Source organism: Dioszegia hungarica (assembly GCF_025882075.1).
Source record: "Dioszegia hungarica strain PDD-24b-2 chromosome Unknown MKK02contig_6, whole genome shotgun sequence".
NCBI lineage: Eukaryota > Fungi > Basidiomycota > Tremellomycetes > Tremellales > Bulleribasidiaceae > Dioszegia > Dioszegia hungarica.
The window spans coordinates 324,133-342,653 of NW_026515768.1; the positions used below are offsets into that span (position 1 = coordinate 324,133).

The following is an 18,521-nucleotide window of genomic DNA, read 5'->3' on the forward strand; positions in this document are numbered from 1 at the left end:
GCAATCTACCGCCTCTCCCTCCGTCCCTCCTTCCTGCCCGACTCCTCTCTTCTCCGATGTTCTCTCCTTGTCTCCTCCTCCCTCTCTGCTCTCTCAGTCTCCCTGTTCCCTTCTTCCATCCTACACCCCGTCCTCGCCTCCTCCCCTAGACACTTGAACAAATCACACAGCACCCCGGGGATACTCATCAGATTATGCCCTACCCCAACCCTCCGATCGACCGTACTCCCACACACCTCCTCCATCCACTTGATACTCTCTTTGGATATGATCCGATCATCCTTGCCTACCCAGACGTGCGTGAGGGCAGTAACGTCCTCATACCTGAAGCCCCGGGCCCGGTGGGGTTTGTTCAGGATGATACGGAGGATATCCGAGGTGGTTCCGGGTTCGCACTCTGCGTGGGAGGCTTGCGAGAGGGCCGTAGAGAATGCGGTGTCGGAGGGGAATCGGGACTCGGGGAGGGCGGGAAGGGACGTCATTGAAGATAGGGGCATGAGGGCGGATATAGGTCCGTCTATGACCGACGCTATCGAGCCGCTCCGCGAGGACGTGATGGCCGAGGAGGACGAGTCTGAGCCCAGCCGGATCGACCGGCCAGCCTTGGACGTACTGCCAATGATAGGCATGGCCAGTTCCAGGTCCGTCGCGAACGACCCGAACCCCTCTCCCAGCCCAAAATCAACCGCGCTGGGCGAGATCTCCATGGATTGATCCGGCGTCGCCAGCATGCCCGAGGACGGACCGGACGAGGCGGTCCCTCTCGAGTCTGACGATGGGGGACCAGACAAAACCTGGCTCGACATCCGATTTGCCAGCGTTTTGAGGTTCTTCAGCCCCGGTGACCGACCCAGCGTCGACGGTGACTCTGGTCCAGGGGTGGGAGAACCGGTAGACGCGACCCGACGGCCGGAAGTGGGTGACCCGAATCCGAAGGTAGGAAGGGAGAGGTTGATAGTCGACGCGCTGGCCGCTGTCCCGTATATGCTCCGAGAGCGAGGCTTGGAATTGCTAAACACCGTGCTCGCCCTCCGGATGAGGTTTGGTGCTTTCGTCGACTCCTCCAGTTCCTCCGCGGGCGGCTCGAACGTTCGCCCAGACTCGCCCGGGATGGGCTGGACCAGCTGAGCATCAAAGCTGATAGGGGCGTACTGGAGTCGAGGCGCCTTGCCGAGGAAGTACGTCTGCAGCTTATGGTCTGCCGCTGTTGCCGTCCGAATGACGCCTCCTGGAACCCACTTGAGCCATTTGGACACTGCTTATCAGCCAACATCCCCTCCCGCTGCTGATTGTACTCACCGGTATCGTGATCCTGCCCGACCCACGGCGCTAGCAGATGCAGCCTGCCGCGTATCATATCCGGATATCGCCTCGCCACTGCCATAGCGTAAGGCGTCCCCGCCGAGTGCGCCACCACTTGAAACCTGCTTATCCCCAACTTGCGCACCACCTGGCCTATCACGCCCGACCACTCAATCAACCCCCGATCCACCTGGTCCACCTGGTCTGTCTTGCCATAACCCCACCGATCGACGCAGATGAGCCGCAAGCCATAGACTAGCGCGAGCTGATCATACAGCGCGATGAGGTACCGCACGCACCCGACGCCGAGGAAGATGAGGACAGGGTATCCGTCCGGCTTGCCTACTTCGGCGTAGGAGACTGTGAGTGGCCGGTCTGGATAGGGACGAGGGAAAGTGAGTGACTTGTTGAGCATGGCGGAGCGGAGATGGAGCGCCATTTCGTGAATCTGCTCAGTGGCGGGAGTGGTGGGTGGAGCGGTGGAGGACCGGGCCTTCGAAGGGCGAGCTCGAGAAGCAGGGGTGAGCGAGTCGACCGCTGGTGAGGAGTGGAGGGTGGTCTGGGACCGCGCGGGATGGGGCTGCGAGAGGGAGACGGTAGATTGCCGAGCTCGGCCTGAGGCGGGTGTGGGATAAGCGGAACTTCCCTTCTCGACTGGGATCGCCGACGACCTCGCGGGCGATGTGGCCGGCGAAGACACATTACCGGACGCACTGGTCGTCCGCAGCATCTGGCTCGCGATGGAGGACGACCGGCTGGGTATGACGTGTACTACAGCGGTGGGGGAGGATGATGTCCGCTTGGGTATTTCGGGGGGCGAAGTTGAGGGCGACTTGTTGGTCCTGCTCCGGATGGACGGTCTTGGGGTGGAAGGCTTGGAATTGTCCGACGCTGCAGACTCGGTCGCTGGCTGTTGAGGGCGAGGGGAAGGCGCCAGGCCAAGCTCCTTCCGCGCACGATCCTTAGCGGCGACTTCAGCGGTCTGAGCGGACCCTGAGTGCAGGCGAACGATCTCATCGATGGAGAGAATGGGTATGTGGGTTCCGGGGAGCGTAAGGGAGAGCTGAGGCGGAGCGTGGGATGATGGAGCGGGCGAAGGGGTTCGAGGTGGGATAGGAGATGAAGTCGAGCCGGACCCATCAAGAGCTGGAGGCAGTCAGCTGGGTTCGGGATGATCTTTTCTGTATCAAACGTAAAACGCAACTCACAGATATCGCTCGCGAGCGCCTCCAGGTTATCTTCGTTCTCCTCGGACGGCTCCGCTCGCTCCATTCTCTGTTTTCGAACATGCTCGGCCTCTCGCGCCCATTTCCGGGTCCGTTCGAAACTTCTCTTCTCCTTGATGACCCTATCGCTATCCACCGGCAGCATCAACTTCCCCTTCTCACCCTCCCTGCCCTTTGCAACGCGATTCCGAGAGACGTGTCGCTGCGAGATGGATGGCGGGAACTCCTCCTCGTCCGAACATGACCCTTCTCTTGCTGCTCGCCCCCGGTCCGCTGGGTGCAGGGCCATAGGCGCGGGCGAGTCTGACCGGACTCTCCGCCCAGGCGACGATGAGGAAGCGACGGGAGGAGTAGGCAGGCGATGTATGGCCGGTCGGGTCGTCCGAGGGGTATAGCGGCCGGCGGGCGAGGGTGATAGGCGAGGTGAAGGGGATAGTGATAGGGAAGTCATGGTCGCTACGGCTGCGGCTGACTATTCGGCTGAGGATTTTCGCAAAGGACAGAGGGAGGGAAAGATGAGATGCAGAAGGATGAACGTCAAAGGGTAGGGGGAAAGGCATGAGCTCAGCCACGTCGGGTTGTTTGTGTGCTCGCGTGTGTACCGATGGGCCGTGTCTCTGGATGATGCAAGCCTCGACGCGCTAGTTTTTAGTAGGCTCCAATAGCTGCGCCTATCGCTAGCATTAGTGATGTTGGTGGTGAGAGAGATGGACGGATAGTAGAGGGGTCGCATGGTGGTCCCCTCATCTAGACTAAGCAAAGTTTGCCTCGGAATGGTTGTGTTGGTGGGTGGTCCAAGCGCAAAGGGGGGACCGGTGCCTGGGCCTTGGTGTCGTGTTTCAGATCTCCTCGGGGCTATATCAGCGTTCTCTTCCTGTATGTTATCTTGCCCTCCATCTTATCATCAGCGCCGAGCTTCTGCCTTAGTGCTCCCTGCCTGTGCATGTGGAGGGAGGTAGTTGTATATGAGCCAAAATCATCGATCGAGCAACAAGGTTGGTGCTCCTCGGCGCAATTCCGGCCGGATTATCAGGCACCACTCGGATGTACCCGAGGGTGTCTTGAGGGCTGATTTCTTGCTTTGATCTGCCCACCCATCCGCCATGCCTGTCGGTTCTTGACATCGCTATTCTAGCGAGAGAGGCGACTCTGACATTTGACTCTCAGGCCTGACCAAACTCGGCGTACAGTAGATCGCCGTCAGCTGCTCGGCGCAAACAATCAATCGCGATGTCCCCTATATCCGAGAAGTCGATCCCTGTCGATCAAGAGACAGCTCCAGTAACATCAGCTGGGCAGCTCGCAGCCACCAACAACCAGCTCGGTGGTATGCGTCCTGTGCCATCGCGCGAGCCCAGCAAGATCGAGCGAATACAATCTAGATTGTCCGGGACGGCGACACATGGCGGTATTCGGACGAGGGACTTTGGGTTCCTGCCTATACCAAAGAATAGGCGGTATGACCCTTCGATGAAGCCGGAGGAGTGCTTTCCTTGGACACTGAGGACGAATTTTGTGTTTGCGGTGTGCTCGGTGAGTCTCTCATCTGCTTGACTTCGGGGTCGGCCAAGGAGAAGCTCACCGGACAGACTGTATCTGTAGCAAATCTGTACTATTCTCAACCCATGCTTGTAGCGTAAGCCGCCCCTCCTAGCGGAAGATACCGTGGAGTCTGGCCGAAACTGATCTGCCAGAATAGCAAAAGACTTCGATGTAGACTACAACGCCGTCGCGCAAATCTCCACCCTCGTGCAGGCGGGGTACGGGTGCGGTATCCTCCTCGTCTCGCCTCTCGGCGATCTCGTACGGCGGCGACAGATGTGCATGCTGCTCATGTTGACGGCGTCGTTGCTGAGTATTGGATGTGCGCTGGCGAGTAGTGTGAAGATGCTGGTGGGGTTCAGCTTCTTAGTCGGCTTCGTCACGGTGAGCTTTCCAAGTGGGGCGCGACGGGAGCATGGACGCTGATAAAGACAGGTGACTCCTCAAATCTGTATCCCTTGGACGGCCGATCTCGCGCCTAGCAACATCCGAGCCAAGTCAATGAGTATCACCCTCTCCGGCCTCATTGTGGGCCTGGTGATGGGTCGGGTATTGGCGGGGATCATCTCGAATTTCTCAAGCTGGCGGAATGTGTTCTGGATGGCTGTAGCCTTACAGAGCTGTGAGTCTACCTTTTGCGGGCGTCTGAGTCTAGCTGATGGTTACAGGCGCATTCGGTATCGAGTACCTCATGTTCCCGGATACCCCAGATAAGGGGCTAAATATCTCATATCCCCAAGTCGTACGCACCCATCTACGCGCCCCGTGCAGGAAGCGAGTCTCGCTCACGCACTGCAGATCTGGTCAATGGCCACCTACTATGTCAAGTACCCTACCTTAACACAAGCTGGGATCTGCTTCTTCTTGAACAGCGGTAAGCTTGCTCGCTACCACCAGACGAGGGGATATCAGCTAACACTCCACAGCCGTCTTTGCCGGATAGTAAGCTACACATACCCTCACAAACCTCACTGGCCTGAGCTGACTTTACAGCTGGACCACCCAGACATTCCTCCTCACCGACACATACGGCTACAACACCCTCCAAATAGGCCTCCTCGGTCTCCTGGGCCTCATCGGCGCCCTCCTCGCGCCTCAATGGGGCAAGCTCGTCGACCGCGTCGTGCCCTGGCTGGGCCAACTCATGGGTCTCTCTCTTGGTTTCTCAGGCATGATCATCGCCTTCGCAGGTGCAGAACGGAACGTCGCTGCGATAGCGGTATCAATCCTGCTGTATGACTGCGGGATGCAGCTGTGGCAGGTCAGCAGCTCGTACAGGGTGGCAGGGATCGATCCACAGGCTCGAGCGAGGCTCAATGGGTGTTCGCTGCTCTGTATTTTTGCGGGACAAGTGAGCTACCCCTCGGACGAGCAAGCTGACAAGCAGACATCTGGAACAGCTATCTTCACACACATCTACACTGCGAAAGGCTGGCAGACCACTGGGGGCGTCATGCTCGCTTTCGTAGGCACGAGTATCCTGGTACTTCTCGTTCGTGGACCACATGAGACGGGATGGGTAGGGTGGAGCGGGGGAACGCAGCTGTTGAAGCGGGAGGCGATGCTAGATCTGAGTCCGCAGGCGCTCACCGAGGGGAAGAGGAGAGCGGGTGTCCCTTTGGCGCAAGGGCCCGGAGAGGAGGTGGGTCTGGAGGAGCGGAAAGAGGCTGAGAGGGATCTGGGGGACAGGAAAGTATGAGTCGGAGCAACGCGGCGTTGTTTGTATCTGAGCGGATGGTGTTATTCATTTTGGAGAACCACGGAGCTCACTACTGACTGCGACTGACACAGTTCTTACATGATGCGAGGTCTAGATAGCAGGCCATGCGTAACTCAGCGCAGTACAGAACAAAACAGGTTCATTCACAGGAGATCTTGCAAAATGGTATCAAACATCAAGGTAACAAAGCTCGAACCCTTCCGATCACTACAACTGTCCATCTGCCTTTGCCAATACCGTGAGAACCTCGACTTGATATTGGATGCAGTCCTCGCACAAGCAATCTGTCGCAGCGGAACACTTGGCCCCGATCTGCGAACCCCGCGCGCTCGTCTGAGTACTTTGACACTGATCTCCAATGCTGGACGGTCTGGTCGTCAACGGATTGCCCCACTGATCAAGCGGTAGGGTGAATAGATCCTGGGCTACGAAATCCGCGTGGGATCGCGGGGGCCAGGGAGGCTTGCTTTCGTTTGGGAGGCCGAGCGTGAGGGCGGAGATCCGGAAATTGACCAGGTCGGTAAGCGTTGCCTGCGGGTCCGCGATCGGTACTGCGTGGGCAGGGAACAGGCATTCGGCGCGGAGTTTAGTGTCTGAAACTCCATGAGCTGTATCTGCCGGAATGTCGGACATGCTTTGGTATCGATCTGAATGCGATAGCTGGTTGGGAGTGGGGGAGGAGTACGGGTGAATATTGTACTGATGAGCAGTAAACGAAGGCGCTGAGTTGTTCGAGATGTGCTAAACAGACGACTTGTCATTAATAGCTTCGCACGGACCCTGGAAGTACAGAGTGGGGTAGGAAGATGGGGATGATGGGTACTGCGAAGCCTTGCCCTCCCATCCGCCCGAGACGTTGGTCAAGAACGGCTGCAATCCCAGGGATGACCCAGTGAATGCTGTTGCACCCAGTTGACCAGAGGACATAAGGGACGAAGCAGCTTGGTCGGCGATGACCTGTGGAGCCCTGCCGGTTGACCTCGTTCTCCGGTGCTCCGGCTTGATCACGCCTATGAAGGCCGGTCCGACAGCGTCAGGTCTCGATGCAGAGCGGGCGCGCGCGCGCCTCCCTGGTAGCAACCACTGATCAAACATCAGCGGTCGTCGGTATCTCGGAGCATCGCAGGATCCTAACGATGGCACTCACTTTCTCGGTGGATGCCCCCTGTAGCCCTCCTGGCACCTCCGATGTACCCACCTCTGGACCCATCGACTCAACACTCTGTACACCATACTGTGCGTACAGCTCCTCTCTGTCACGCTCGATTCGCTCTTGCTGTTGATACTGGAGCCAGGTTTTCCTGGTGAACTTGAGACCACTCTCTACGAGACCCGGAGTGTGACTCATTGCGTCTTCGATCGCCACGAATTTTCCGCGCGTCTTTTCAAACTCCTCGCGCTTCAACCTGTCCTTGAAAAACTCTCTCAAGAAAGGAATGGCGTCTGTGGGACGACTGCTGTTCATTGTCGAGAATATCAGGTTCAGTCAGATTGGAGGAGGAACAATGATTACAATGGCAGTAGAGGGAAAAAATACAACGGGGAAATGGCATATCAGCGCTTGCGCCGCCCACGTCGCCGTGAGGTGAAACAAACTGAACTCAATATCCTTTGAACCGCTATCCTTTCACTACGCTGCTCGTCAGCTCAACAAATACCACGTCACTGAAATGACTGGACCTCGAGTACGATCGCAGCTCGAGGCACCGGTCACTCGCAGCTTTGCTGCGCGTCCATGAGGCAGGATGATGTGCCGCGCCGAGTTTACATACGTCCGCCCGAGATACACATTCCTCGTAGTTTCGCGGCACGTGATCACATGAAACTGGGTGTGGATCTGGCGTGTGACGGTAGGATCTGTGCCAACCTCCTCGATCGCTCTCAGCCTAGGGTCTCCCGAGCCTGGACTTTACCAGCGAGCCTTGTGTCTGCCTGCGACCTGGCCAATCACTGATTGCATGTGCCGCCCAGATCATTTAGCCTTGGGCGTAGCGGCCGGTCGTAGCGGGCAATATATATCGATGCTGTGGCCGAGAGCGGCTGGTTGTCCGGACGTGAGCTTGGTCGTGATTGGAAATGTGGTCCATTTGCAGATCTACTATCTATCAGAGCTCCCAGCGTGGCCCCACCCTACGCACTGGAAGACCTGGTCCGAGATCTGGGTGGCCGTATCGTACGTCTCCATCTGACCTCAGCTGGACGGTTACTATGTCCTGTCGCAAGCGCTTGGATCCGGAAAGCCACCATGAGCAGAACGTCGACCTGTGCATGGGGCTACAAGATGACTGTACCCCGCAAGATATACATCAACCCATGAATGCTTGGTCTCGGTAAGAAGAGCATCTGATGCAATTGCAATCGGCGGGATGAGTGGTCCAATCATCCTCCTGCACGTGCCAGGCTTGATGCCCACTGTTGGGATCAAGCCAGTCAGGTTCAGACTGCTCGCAGACGCCCGGAGGTGCGACGACCAGCCGGGGAGCCGTGCTCCTGCTGTTGCCCTGAGCGGACGTAGCGTCGGGAGCCCAGGGATCCTGGTCGTCCCACTCCGTCTCGCTTCGACCAGCGGTCTGTTCGGCCATCAGCCTCTTCGCCTCAGCTTCAGCCTCACGTTCCTCTCTGAAAAATTTGGTAAGCTGGTGTCTCTTCACACCCTCAAGTAGGTGTCCCCCTTCCTCTTTCTGGGCTCTTTCGATCGCTGACTCGTAAGTCCCCGCCTCCATGAACGTCTCGATCGTGAGCCTGTAGGTCTCATTCTTCATGTAGACTTTCAGCTTGTCATAGAAGTTCATGTTCTGCAATGCCCAGTCCCCGCTCCCCCTGGACCTGCTCCTGGGACGGCGACTTGACGTGCTCTTGATCACACCTGCTGGACGGTCCGCGGAGAGGGACCCAGCTGAATTGATGGATGCCTCTCGGGTGTGATGGCGCTTTGAAGCGCTTGACGCGAGTCCAGAGAGTGTGCTGGGCTGCCCTGTCAGTGATACTAGCCTCCCATACTCGGCTGAGGTAGGGTCCTCCTAGGCTCTAGGCCGACTCACCTGCAGTGTCAGATTTCTGAAGCCTTCGTCGTCTTCAGTATGGTGTTTGGAGTGTGACATTGCCACAAGAGATCTGATATCGACGATGACGGTCGCTGTAGAAGAACGATATGTAGAAACGGGGATTGAGTGCGGAGTAGCATGATTGTGGTGGCATTTGATCCGTGCCGCTGTCAGTCTGCTCCTCTCTGAGTCCACGCAATCTATGAGCAGCAGATCCAAACTCAGCCTGTACAGTGCAGTTCCTTTGAGTAAGTGGCACTGGCCGTGTACGCGAGGGAGAGAGCCAGAACACACTAGAAAGACCCCAATGCACGGTCGCTAACCTACACATCGCCAAGAACTCTTCCGCAGCGAGTGCTGATATATGATCAGATAAGTTGAGCAGCTTGACAGGTGCCATAGCCCGCTGACCCCTGAAAGAGCTCCCACTTTCGGTCCGGCTATATATGCAAGCAATGTCGGGCTTTGAAGCCACGGAACGCAAACTGAGCCTCTCATTCGCGCTGCGGGATCCTTTCTTATGAGTGATCGTAGCAGAGTCATACACGACAGTCAATAGAGTAGGACATCTTGGAGACACGGCAAGCCCCCCCCGGGGCTGGAGGGGGATGCAGTGCCTGAATCACCCCGGGCACGGCTTAGTGATGAGCAGGCGACTAGGCAGGACCCTGCAGTCATAGATGGCTCAGCCCCCGTGGACAATGCATTCAGTCTCTCCTAGCCAGCTCCCCGATGGCCATGCGAGACAGGAGAGGGCGCGAGACTAAATTGCGCATGCGCCACAGTTCCGAGCTTGTAAACAGTTCCGGAATGTCCATCGTCACACCAACAGCTTGACATCAATCAAAATTCATGAGATCGAACGCCACGCAGTCTGGACACGTCCCATTGTCACAAATCCTGCAGAAAGAGCGATCATCCTCAATCTGCGTAGGCCCATCCCCGAGGTCCCAGTTCAAATGCGCCCCCGGTTCCCAATCCGGATGCTCCTCAGTTTCATAGGTCAAAGGCTCGACGATCGGACTTGTCGCAAACAAGCAGGTCAGGCACTCGCAGCGCGTCCGGTCGTGCGCGCTTGTGTTGGGGGTAGATCGGTCTTCCACAGAGACATCACCGTGGCTGGCCATAGCCTCGATGAGCTCAGAGACAGGTCCTGCGTCTGGGTGGCTTGAGGTCTGTGCCGGCTGCGGAGAAAGCTGCGACCCCTCGATTGCATCTCGGAACCCGACGCGGCGGGCAATGACACGATTGACGGAAGCCTCCGAGATCGTCAGACCAGCATCTGCAGTCAGAGCGTTCGCTGCTGCTACCGGAGTATAGCCTTGACGCAAGAGCTTGAGGAAGGCTGTCCGGTGTCCCCCTTTGCGTTCCGGCATCGCAATTGTGAGCATCCGGGTGAACCCCTCATCGCGATGCCTATTCCCCCTTTGGCTGCTTCTGGTATCGCGGGCCCCTTTTGCGACTGCCAGGGCAGCGCTGACACTCGTCTTGTGGTGGTCGTACTTTCTCAGGTAGGCCTCCAGAGCATTTTTGGTAGGCGGCCCGTTCACATCCGTCCAGACCGATGTGAGGGCGGGTTGTTTTGGGAGTCCCTTTTCAATCGCGCGCAGGTATTTGGGCCACAGGCCTTTTGTCTCGTCGTCCGGAAGATGCTTGAGCAACAGGTCCTGCCAGAAATATGGGTTAGGCTTCTTGCTTCCTTTAGCAGTCGCTGCAGTTCCTCCGGAAGGGCCTCGGCTCCCAGACGACGAGACTGTCGACTCCATGCGCAGACTCTCGGAACCTGAGATAGACTACTCTATCAGCTTGCTGGACCCCGATGAGTAGTAAGCAATCTACCATTGTAGGGCCCTCGTGCTCGCCGCTTGTCGCCTGGCTCAGATCTTGGGGGCCGTGAGATCGTGTTGGAGACATGATCAGATAGGACCGAATTGTAGAGGTGAGGGGTAAGGGCGGATCAGCAAAGACACTGGTGGGCTGAAAAAACAGTATGAAATGTGAAAATGGTTAACAGGGGGCATGGGCCCTGTATGTTCCGTCCTGCCCGCCGCTGAGTTGGAGGTGCAAATTCGTCCTTTGAATGCCAGCCGCCTCCTTTTATGACAGGCCCCGTGATCTTGCTGGGACGTTTGTAAAAGATAGGGCAGTCGAGTGGCGGTCCTCGGTGTGGCATTACTTGGTGGCGGATCCACATCTGTCAAGCGAGGCGCTTGTCGCGGATCGCAGAAGGTTCTACAGGATTCCTCAGTAAAGTTGCTATGAGCGGGCGATACACGGTAGCAAGTCAACGTTATGAGGAGTCAGCAGTTCAGGAGGTGCAGATATCTGCTCCGGCGCTACATTCGACCAAGATCGACACAGCATTTGACCAAGATACGACAGATCATCACGCAACAAGTCTGTCTAGGCAGATTTGGCAGCCGCCATCTTCTTCTGCAGCTTTTCCTACACTCATCAGCTCTTTCCCTCATGCCCCACACTGCTCAATAACTTACATTAACAGCCTTCATGTACTCATCCGTCGTCACCCAGTCCCCCCTCCCCATCTGCTTCCCCTTCATAGCCAACGCCAGATCCTTCGTCATGACCCCATCCTCGTCAATACACTCCACACACGCCTCCTCCAGCGCCGTCGCAAAAGTCGCGAGCTCGGGCGTATCGTCCAGCTTGGCGCGGAAGGCGAGACCCCTAGTCCAGGCAAAGATGGAAGCGACGGGGTTGGTAGATGTTTCTTGGCCCTTTTGGTATTGACGGTAGTGGCGGGTGACGGTACCGTGGGCGGCTTCTGATTCCATCGTCTTGCCGTCCGGGGTAATTAGTTCCGAGGTCATCATGCCGAGCGAGCCGAAGCCTTGGGCGAGGATGTCGCTCTGAGGATGAGCTGGATCGGTGTACTATTGGAAAAAATGACATACCATGACGTCTCCATCGTAGTTCTTGCAAGCCCAGACAAAGCCTCCATCGGACTTGATGGCCTGAGCCACCATGTCGTCTGCGACCATCAGTACTGAAGTGCCTCGGCTGGGGGGTAGAGACTTACCAATGAGACGATGCTCGTAGTAAATGCCAAGCTCCTCGAATTGCTTCTGATATGTTCTGCCTTGTCAGCTCTGCACGAGTTCAGAAATCAGAATCAAGTGCTTACGATTCATATACCTCCTGGAAGACATCCTTGAACCGCCCATCGTACTTCTTCAAGATAGTGCTGCTTGGTCAGCCTCCCAGACGCGTACAAGTCGAAGCCAAGGAGTGCTCACTTTTTGGTCGACATGAACAGCGTCATCTTCTTGCTAAGCGCCATCTTGAAACTGGCATGTGCGAACCCGTAGATCGACTCGTCCGTATTGTACATGGCGAGCGCGACACCCTTCCCCTTGAAGTCGTACACGTTCATCTCGGTTGGCTTGCCTCCGTCTGCTGGGGTGTAGATCAGCTGCAGCTTTCCTGGTCCGGGAGCGATAAAGTCGGTGGAGCGGTACTACTCCGTCAGCCCATCCCCCTGGGGATCAAGCGAGAGGGACATACCTGGTCTCCGAAAGCATGACGACCAATGACGATAGGCTTGGTCCATCCTGGGACAGGCTTAGGAATAGATTTGAGGATGATGGGCTCCCGGAAGACAGTCCCGCCGAGGATGTTACGGATCTGCGGGTTCAGCTAACGCTGATTTGCAGTTTAATAAGGCGAGACGGAGCACGACCTACAGTACCGTTTGGACTCCGCCACATCTCCTTCAGCTTGAACTCCTCTACTCGAGCCTCGTCAGGGGTGATAGTCGCGCACTTGACACCGACCGAGTACTTCTTGACTGCCTCGGCGCAGTCGATAGTGACCTGGTCGTCGGTCTACCCTTGTGAGCTTTTAGTCCGCACACGAGCCAGGCCTGGTAAGCTCACCGCATCACGGTTCTCCATTCCCAAGTCATAGTACTTGAGATCCACGTCAACGTAGGGCAGAATAAGCTGTGCCATTAGCCCTTGCCTGCACAAATGGTGAATACGCAAGACAGCTCACCTCTTCCCTGATCTTCTTCCAGATGATACGGGTCATCTCATCACCGTCAATCTCGACGACCGGGTTCTTGACCTTGATACGGTCTCCCGAGGCGGTAGCATAGTTCTGGGCAGCCATGGCGAAGACGAGTGGGGTGGGTCTAGAGAGGGAAGTGCGAAGGGCGGTACGGAGGATGGGGGAGGTACGAGAGAAGAGCTGAGAAGTGAGCTGATGCCTAGGTAAGTACCCAGTTCCGAGGTGGAATAAAACGTACCATTTGTGGGAGGGCGGCTGGGGCAGCAGGCCGGGGCTGTTATATATGACAAGGGGGGAGGGGCAAGGGGTGGGAAGGGCTGCTATTCGTGACTGCAGGGTGAGGGGAGGTATGGGATAGTAGGACAAACGATTTACCGCTCGGCCGGACCGGAGTCGCAGCCGCGGAAAGCCGAAAAAGGTCACGTGATAGCGGAGATAGAGATGAATCTCCACTCTGTGATCGTGACGCAAGAGATCGGCGCTCAAGCTCAAGATGAGACGCCCATGAGACGTTGTACCATACACAAAACACCGCCACCAGCATCCCCCAACTATACCCTATCACCCTTGACACCATCAGGAAAATGAGGACCTCACTCGTACGGCTCGCAAGTACCAGCGCCTCTCTGCCATTAACAGTCACGCAAGCCTCTCAGCAGATCGTCCCACCAATACCGTGCGTCCTTCACAGTCCGATTCGGCCATTGCTGATGCATCAGGCTATATCGCCGCCTCCTTAGAGCTCATCGGTCATTACCAGACGAAATGCGCTTTATGGGCGATGCGTACATAAAGTCTGAGTTCCGCCTGACTCGATCGACCGACAATCCCCTCCACATCATCGGCTTCCTCTCGCAATGGAAGGCTTACCTCGACCAGCTGGATGTGGCGAAATCAAAAGCAGAGGGGAAGGAGATAGATTGGAGAGGGAGTAAACTGGATATGGAGGCATTTGAGCGGATGAGTAATGAGCAGGTGGGGCAGCTGTATGAGTTGATGCACGCCACCAAGGGGTTGTGGAAGAGGTGAGTCGCGCTCGAGGCTGGACTCCGAGCAAGTGCACCGTGGATATTTGTGGAGGTGGAGGGGGCATTTTAGCCTGTATCAGGCGGCAGATAACCATGCGACGGGCAGCGTGCTGATGACCTCAGCTCGGAGCAAATAGAAGCGGATGCTCACGCGGGCGAGACGGGCGGCAAGTCCGCAGAGTCTAAAGAGTGATTCTGGCCTAATATTTCTACTGCAGCCTCTTATGATGCATGCGTTTTGGTCGCTGCGTCACATATGCGCCTTTTCGCCATAGCGCTGGCCTCCCACATGCTCCACCCACCTACCCACCTCTCCTAGCTCCTCTCAGCTGCTGAGCATGCATCGCGGACATACGCACGGACCCCACATACCTCAGATCGCATTACGTATATCTCGTGTTTCAGGAAGATCTTTCCCTGAATCTGTCACCCGCCAAACTTTAGCGCGTCGGACGCGTCGAAGCCCGAGTGATATGGCCTGCCCCATGCACCTGTGAACGAACGGGCTGGCCTTGATCGACATCTCATACGTTCCGAACTCCACTTGGCCTCTTGCTGCTGAGACATCCAACACGAACCACAGCTGGACTGCTTGGAACTAGACAATCAACATAGACAATAGAGGGTTACCACTAGAGAGGCTTGGAAAGGGGTCGTCAACGAAACACACACGATACGAAACACAAAAAGACATCGCCCGTCGACGCTCATCGGCCTCATCTCGCCAACGATAACGACCACACCCCTCTCCAATCCCGCACTATCGCTATCACTGTCCTGCCATTCCTTCGTCAAACCTTACGTCCCCAGCTCGGACCCCCTGACACGCCGGGCTCCCCGCCCCCGCACGATCGCGCACGAGCCCTCAGCTTCAACGGAGCTGATACCGTTTCGCAACTGCGCTACTCCGAGGTCTACTGCGGCACTCGCTAGGCGCAATCTAGCCAAAGGGGCTATACACTCTGGCGAGATTGTCGCGAGTTAATCGCCAGCTTAGCGCGCTAAGGGGGATCGCTCGGACTCGTAGGGGAAGCGCTAGGAGGAACGCGTCGAGGGTTAAGGTGGAGAGAGAGGGAACGGAAGTCTCTGTTTTGACTGTCGTCAAAGCCTGTCCTTGTCATTTCTGTGCGCTCAACAACGTATGAAGGTGAGCTCTTTCTCTGCGCGTCGGGATTGGACTTTTCTTTTCTTGTCTCAGCCATCTCGGTCCCACAGCCAGCCACCCGCGGCGTGCCTCGCTCCCGGGGACATTGGGACGGGGCTGGCTATTGACTACAGCGCAGTCTGAGTCAGCCCTGGCGCAAATACAACCCACACCCACCTTCCCACCCTGCACCGCATCTCCCTGGCATGCCATTCCTTGCCCATCCCTGCTCCCCCTCTCTTCTCTTTCTCCTTTCGACCCCCTAGCCGCTTCTTTGGCACTTGTTCATTTTCGTCTCTTCTCGTCGATTCTCGTTCATTTCGACCCGTCTCTTCTCCTTCGCAGGCCCCCTTTTGTTCGTGCCAGACCGGCTGCTTTTGCTCGGCCTCGACCTTATTTTCCTTTGTGCCTCGACCCCTTTACGGTCTGGAAACCCCTTTGGTTCGTGTACCTTTGTGCTCTGTGGCTTTGCACTTGGCGAGACCTGGAGCCCGCGTCTCAGCGCAGGTGCTTCAGGTCCAAGAGCGACTGTGAAACGCTAGCTTTGTCGAACGATCAGCTGACCCTTCAGTTCACCTTCTACACACATACCTTGATATCGATACCGCTATAATCGCTCTTCGCATCCTCAAACCGATATTCAGCGGTCGACATGTCGCTCTTTGCCCCACGACCGATGGAGGAGCGGGCCTCTGTTATCCTCCCTACCGTAACCTGCTCGTCTTGCTCGGCCCCCATCCCATTGTCAAGCCTGACGGAGCACGTCTGCCGCCCTCCATCAGCCCAAGCGCAGCAACGGGCCCAACCCCGGCAACCGCCCAAGCTCGCTCAAATCACCATACCTCCAGTGGAATATGGCCGGGCTGGACCCTCTTACCGCGGTCCCCCCTCCTTCGGGTCCGAGCCCTCTCCCTCATTCAAGCGACCCTTTGCCAACTCGCCCGCGTCATCCAGCGCATCCCCCACGTCCCTCAACATCCCTCTCCACAATCCCTCGCCCGCGACCCTCCAGGCTCCCAGTCCGGCTTTCGGCGCCCCTTCGCCACGCACACCATCCCCTACCAATCCATTCTTCCCGCACAACTCGCCCGCGCCAGAACCAGTCATCGTCCACGGTCTCGGGCTGGGAGTGGGCAAGGCGCAAGGTCCCTTCCCGACCGACGCGCCATTACCGCCGGGAGTGCAGATGGACCCGATGGCGTCAGCGCCGGATATGATGAGCGGTGGAAATGCGGGTATGGCGGGCGTGGGACGCAGAGCGTTCGCTGCTGCTGCGTGGGGCGTACGGGCAGGCGTGGCGATGGCGCAAGCACCGCAGCGGGCGCGGCAGCAGGAGATGCCCTCGGCGCCCCAATTGCCTTCTCAAGCTTTTCCTCTCGCTCACCCACATCGCGGTCCATCGCCCCAACCCGGTCCACCACCTCATCGCGGCCCGACACCCGTCCCGACCCACACACAACCACCGCCGCCAGCCCAGAGGGGACCGTCACCCATACCGCCCCATTCGCGCGTCATGTCCCCTTCACTCTCAGAAGAGGGTTCGTCTTACTTTGAGCGGCAACCCACATTGGCTAGCGGACCCCAGTCTGCTGGCCCAGCACGCGAACCACCGCTCCTCCCGCGCGCACCACTCTCGCAGCGTCCGCGCGGTCAGACACTCCCAAGCCCTACCGAATCTACCGTCCCTTCTCAGTCACACATCCCCATTCCGCTCATCCGGAAAGACTCTGCTTCGCCCCACCTCGGCCGGCAGAACTCGTTCGACTCGGCCACTTCCTCCCACCTTACCGGATCGCCCGCCGCGGAGTCCATCTCGCAGCTCATCCGAGCGCGCCAGGCATCGGGAGATCAGCCAAAAGCCACCAACAAGGCCTTCTTTGACCGGTACAAGGCGATGGTGGCTACCTCGTCCGGCTCGTCCACTCCGTCCGGCGGTACCGCATCGCCTATGCTGGGCTTCGGTCCTAGCCTGTCTCGGCGGAGCTCGGAGGACAAGGTCCAAATCACAGACAGTCCGGAGCCTCACCAGTCCCCGCTATCCGAGGAGGACGACGATGAGTCTGCTCTCCCGTGGGCTCGACCTGGACTCGCCGACTCGCCGGAAATCCAGCACCTCCCCAAACTCACCAAAGGCCCCACGGCACCGGCGAGTCAGCTCCGGCGGCACCGGCCGGCGCAGAGCGAGGGGTCGAGCAATTCATCCTCTATGAATTCGCGGAGAGGCGGGGCGAGCGTCGAGTCGGAAGAGGTGGTGACGCCCAGTGCGTCCTGGGAGGGGATTGCGGAGCAGCGGGATGCGCGGTCAGGCTTGAATATCGGCGTGGAGGTCAGGGAGAGGCTGGAGCAGATTGAGGAGGATGAGAGTGAGGGCGAGAGACTGCTTTTTGGCGGCGGAGGACATCACGACCACAAACACGGCCACGCCCACTCACACGGCCTCAAACCGTCCGCTTCGAACGGGACACTCGCTTCGGCCGCTTCGGCACTGTACGACGTCCATTCCCGCGCCAACACTGCACCCGAGCGACGCGGATCTTCCTCCGCCTCGGCCACGTCCTCACAGCGCCGCACCAAGACTTGCGTGAAATGCAACGAGGTCGTTGGCGGTACGAAACGCTTTGTCGAGCGGGACGGGGTCGTTCTTTGCGAAAAGGACTGGAAGAAGCTGTACCTTCCCTCTTGCCGGCGGTGTCAGCTGCCCATTGAGAAGAGTGCGGTGTCATCCTCGGATGGGCAATTGAAGGGGAAATGGCATCGCGCGTGCTTTACGTGTACGAGCTGCGATAGGCCATTTGAGGGTGATAGCTTTTATGTGCATGGTGGGAAACCATGGTGCCAGTACCATTATCACGAGGAGAAGTGAGTTGGAGTTTGGAGTCTTGTCGACCGAGAACCAAGCTGACGAGATAGTGGCTCTCTTTGCGCCGCACCCACCTGCCGGAAACCTATCGAAGGCGCCTGCGTTCTCACCCCCGATATGCAGCGCTTCCACCCCTCTCACCTCACATGCGACCACGCCGGACCCTCAGGCACGAAAAAGTGCCGGGAGAACATGGACGAGTACTATGAAGTGGGGAAACAACGGTTCTGCGAGCGGCATGTAGGGGATGCACTACGGAAGGGAGGGAAGGGCGGAGCAGTCGATATGGGACGGGCGGAGAAGAGGCGGACGAAATTGGTTGATATGAGTGGTGCGGGAGGGGCAGGGTTTGGGCTTGGGTTTGGGGGATCGGCGGGGCTGGGAGCGAGTGGGTTGAGATGAGTAGAGTAGGGAGGGACGATTTTCTTATTTGTTGGACTTTGGGATTGTTGTACTGCACTACTGCAACTTGCGGGTTATGCAAGGCCTAATTGTCGGTTAGAGAATAAGGAGCAAGGTGCAGCGTTAGGTCAGCTATACTCGTACACTTGATCCGGGTTCCTTCTGTCCTGCGTAGGTCGGGCGTTTGATCCAGCTTTGACATATGTACAACGAATCAGTGTCCC

The 18,521-nt window shown here is 57.6% G+C and overlaps 8 protein-coding genes across 8 annotated transcripts; 3 read left to right on the forward strand and 5 right to left on the reverse strand.

Moving 5' to 3' along the window:
- Nucleotides 1-5: 5 nt before the first annotated feature.
- MKK02DRAFT_22900 (uncharacterized protein) lies at nt 6-2,032 on the reverse strand (the record flags this gene model as incomplete). Its single annotated transcript, XM_053086642.1, has 4 exons — nt 6-517; nt 614-762; nt 868-1,255; nt 1,300-2,032. The coding sequence occupies 4 exons, from the start codon at nt 2,030-2,032 to the stop codon at nt 6-8; spliced, it is 1,782 nt and encodes a 593-aa protein (XP_052947657.1).
- Nucleotides 2,033-3,758: 1,726 nt separating this feature from the next.
- On the forward strand, nt 3,759-5,769 carry MKK02DRAFT_42260 (uncharacterized protein; the record flags this gene model as incomplete). Its single annotated transcript, XM_053091906.1, has 9 exons — nt 3,759-4,061; nt 4,118-4,164; nt 4,223-4,454; nt 4,506-4,692; nt 4,739-4,812; nt 4,869-4,944; nt 4,997-5,012; nt 5,064-5,421; nt 5,458-5,769. The coding sequence occupies 9 exons, from the start codon at nt 3,759-3,761 to the stop codon at nt 5,767-5,769; spliced, it is 1,605 nt and encodes a 534-aa protein (XP_052947658.1).
- A 228-nt stretch (nt 5,770-5,997) lies between these two features.
- MKK02DRAFT_31431 (uncharacterized protein) lies at nt 5,998-7,138 on the reverse strand (the record flags this gene model as incomplete). Its single annotated transcript, XM_053088289.1, has 3 exons — nt 5,998-6,512; nt 6,570-6,873; nt 6,938-7,138. The coding sequence occupies 3 exons, from the start codon at nt 7,136-7,138 to the stop codon at nt 5,998-6,000; spliced, it is 1,020 nt and encodes a 339-aa protein (XP_052947659.1).
- Nucleotides 7,139-8,096: 958 nt separating this feature from the next.
- MKK02DRAFT_31432 (uncharacterized protein) lies at nt 8,097-8,891 on the reverse strand (the record flags this gene model as incomplete). The annotated part of the gene is made up of 2 exons (XM_053088290.1): nt 8,097-8,759; nt 8,832-8,891. The coding sequence occupies 2 exons, from the start codon at nt 8,889-8,891 to the stop codon at nt 8,097-8,099; spliced, it is 723 nt and encodes a 240-aa protein (XP_052947660.1).
- A 782-nt stretch (nt 8,892-9,673) lies between these two features.
- MKK02DRAFT_42262 (uncharacterized protein) lies at nt 9,674-10,748 on the reverse strand (the record flags this gene model as incomplete). Its single annotated transcript, XM_053091907.1, has 2 exons — nt 9,674-10,627; nt 10,674-10,748. 2 exons carry the CDS (start codon nt 10,746-10,748, stop codon nt 9,674-9,676), a joined length of 1,029 nt encoding a protein of 342 aa, XP_052947661.1.
- A 489-nt stretch (nt 10,749-11,237) lies between these two features.
- Nucleotides 11,238-12,965, reverse strand: MKK02DRAFT_42263 (isocitrate dehydrogenase; the record flags this gene model as incomplete). The annotated part of the gene is made up of 10 exons (XM_053091908.1): nt 11,238-11,279; nt 11,330-11,704; nt 11,750-11,826; nt 11,875-11,930; nt 11,980-12,039; nt 12,092-12,312; nt 12,360-12,479; nt 12,539-12,679; nt 12,731-12,796; nt 12,849-12,965. 10 exons carry the CDS (start codon nt 12,963-12,965, stop codon nt 11,238-11,240), a joined length of 1,275 nt encoding a protein of 424 aa, XP_052947662.1.
- Nucleotides 12,966-13,447: 482 nt separating this feature from the next.
- MKK02DRAFT_22599 (uncharacterized protein) lies at nt 13,448-13,892 on the forward strand (the record flags this gene model as incomplete). The annotated part of the gene is made up of 2 exons (XM_053086593.1): nt 13,448-13,539; nt 13,583-13,892. 2 exons carry the CDS (start codon nt 13,448-13,450, stop codon nt 13,890-13,892), a joined length of 402 nt encoding a protein of 133 aa, XP_052947663.1.
- Nucleotides 13,893-15,687: 1,795 nt separating this feature from the next.
- On the forward strand, nt 15,688-18,297 carry MKK02DRAFT_31436 (uncharacterized protein; the record flags this gene model as incomplete). Its single annotated transcript, XM_053088291.1, has 2 exons — nt 15,688-17,894; nt 17,946-18,297. 2 exons carry the CDS (start codon nt 15,688-15,690, stop codon nt 18,295-18,297), a joined length of 2,559 nt encoding a protein of 852 aa, XP_052947664.1.
- Nucleotides 18,298-18,521: the final 224 nt, after the last annotated feature.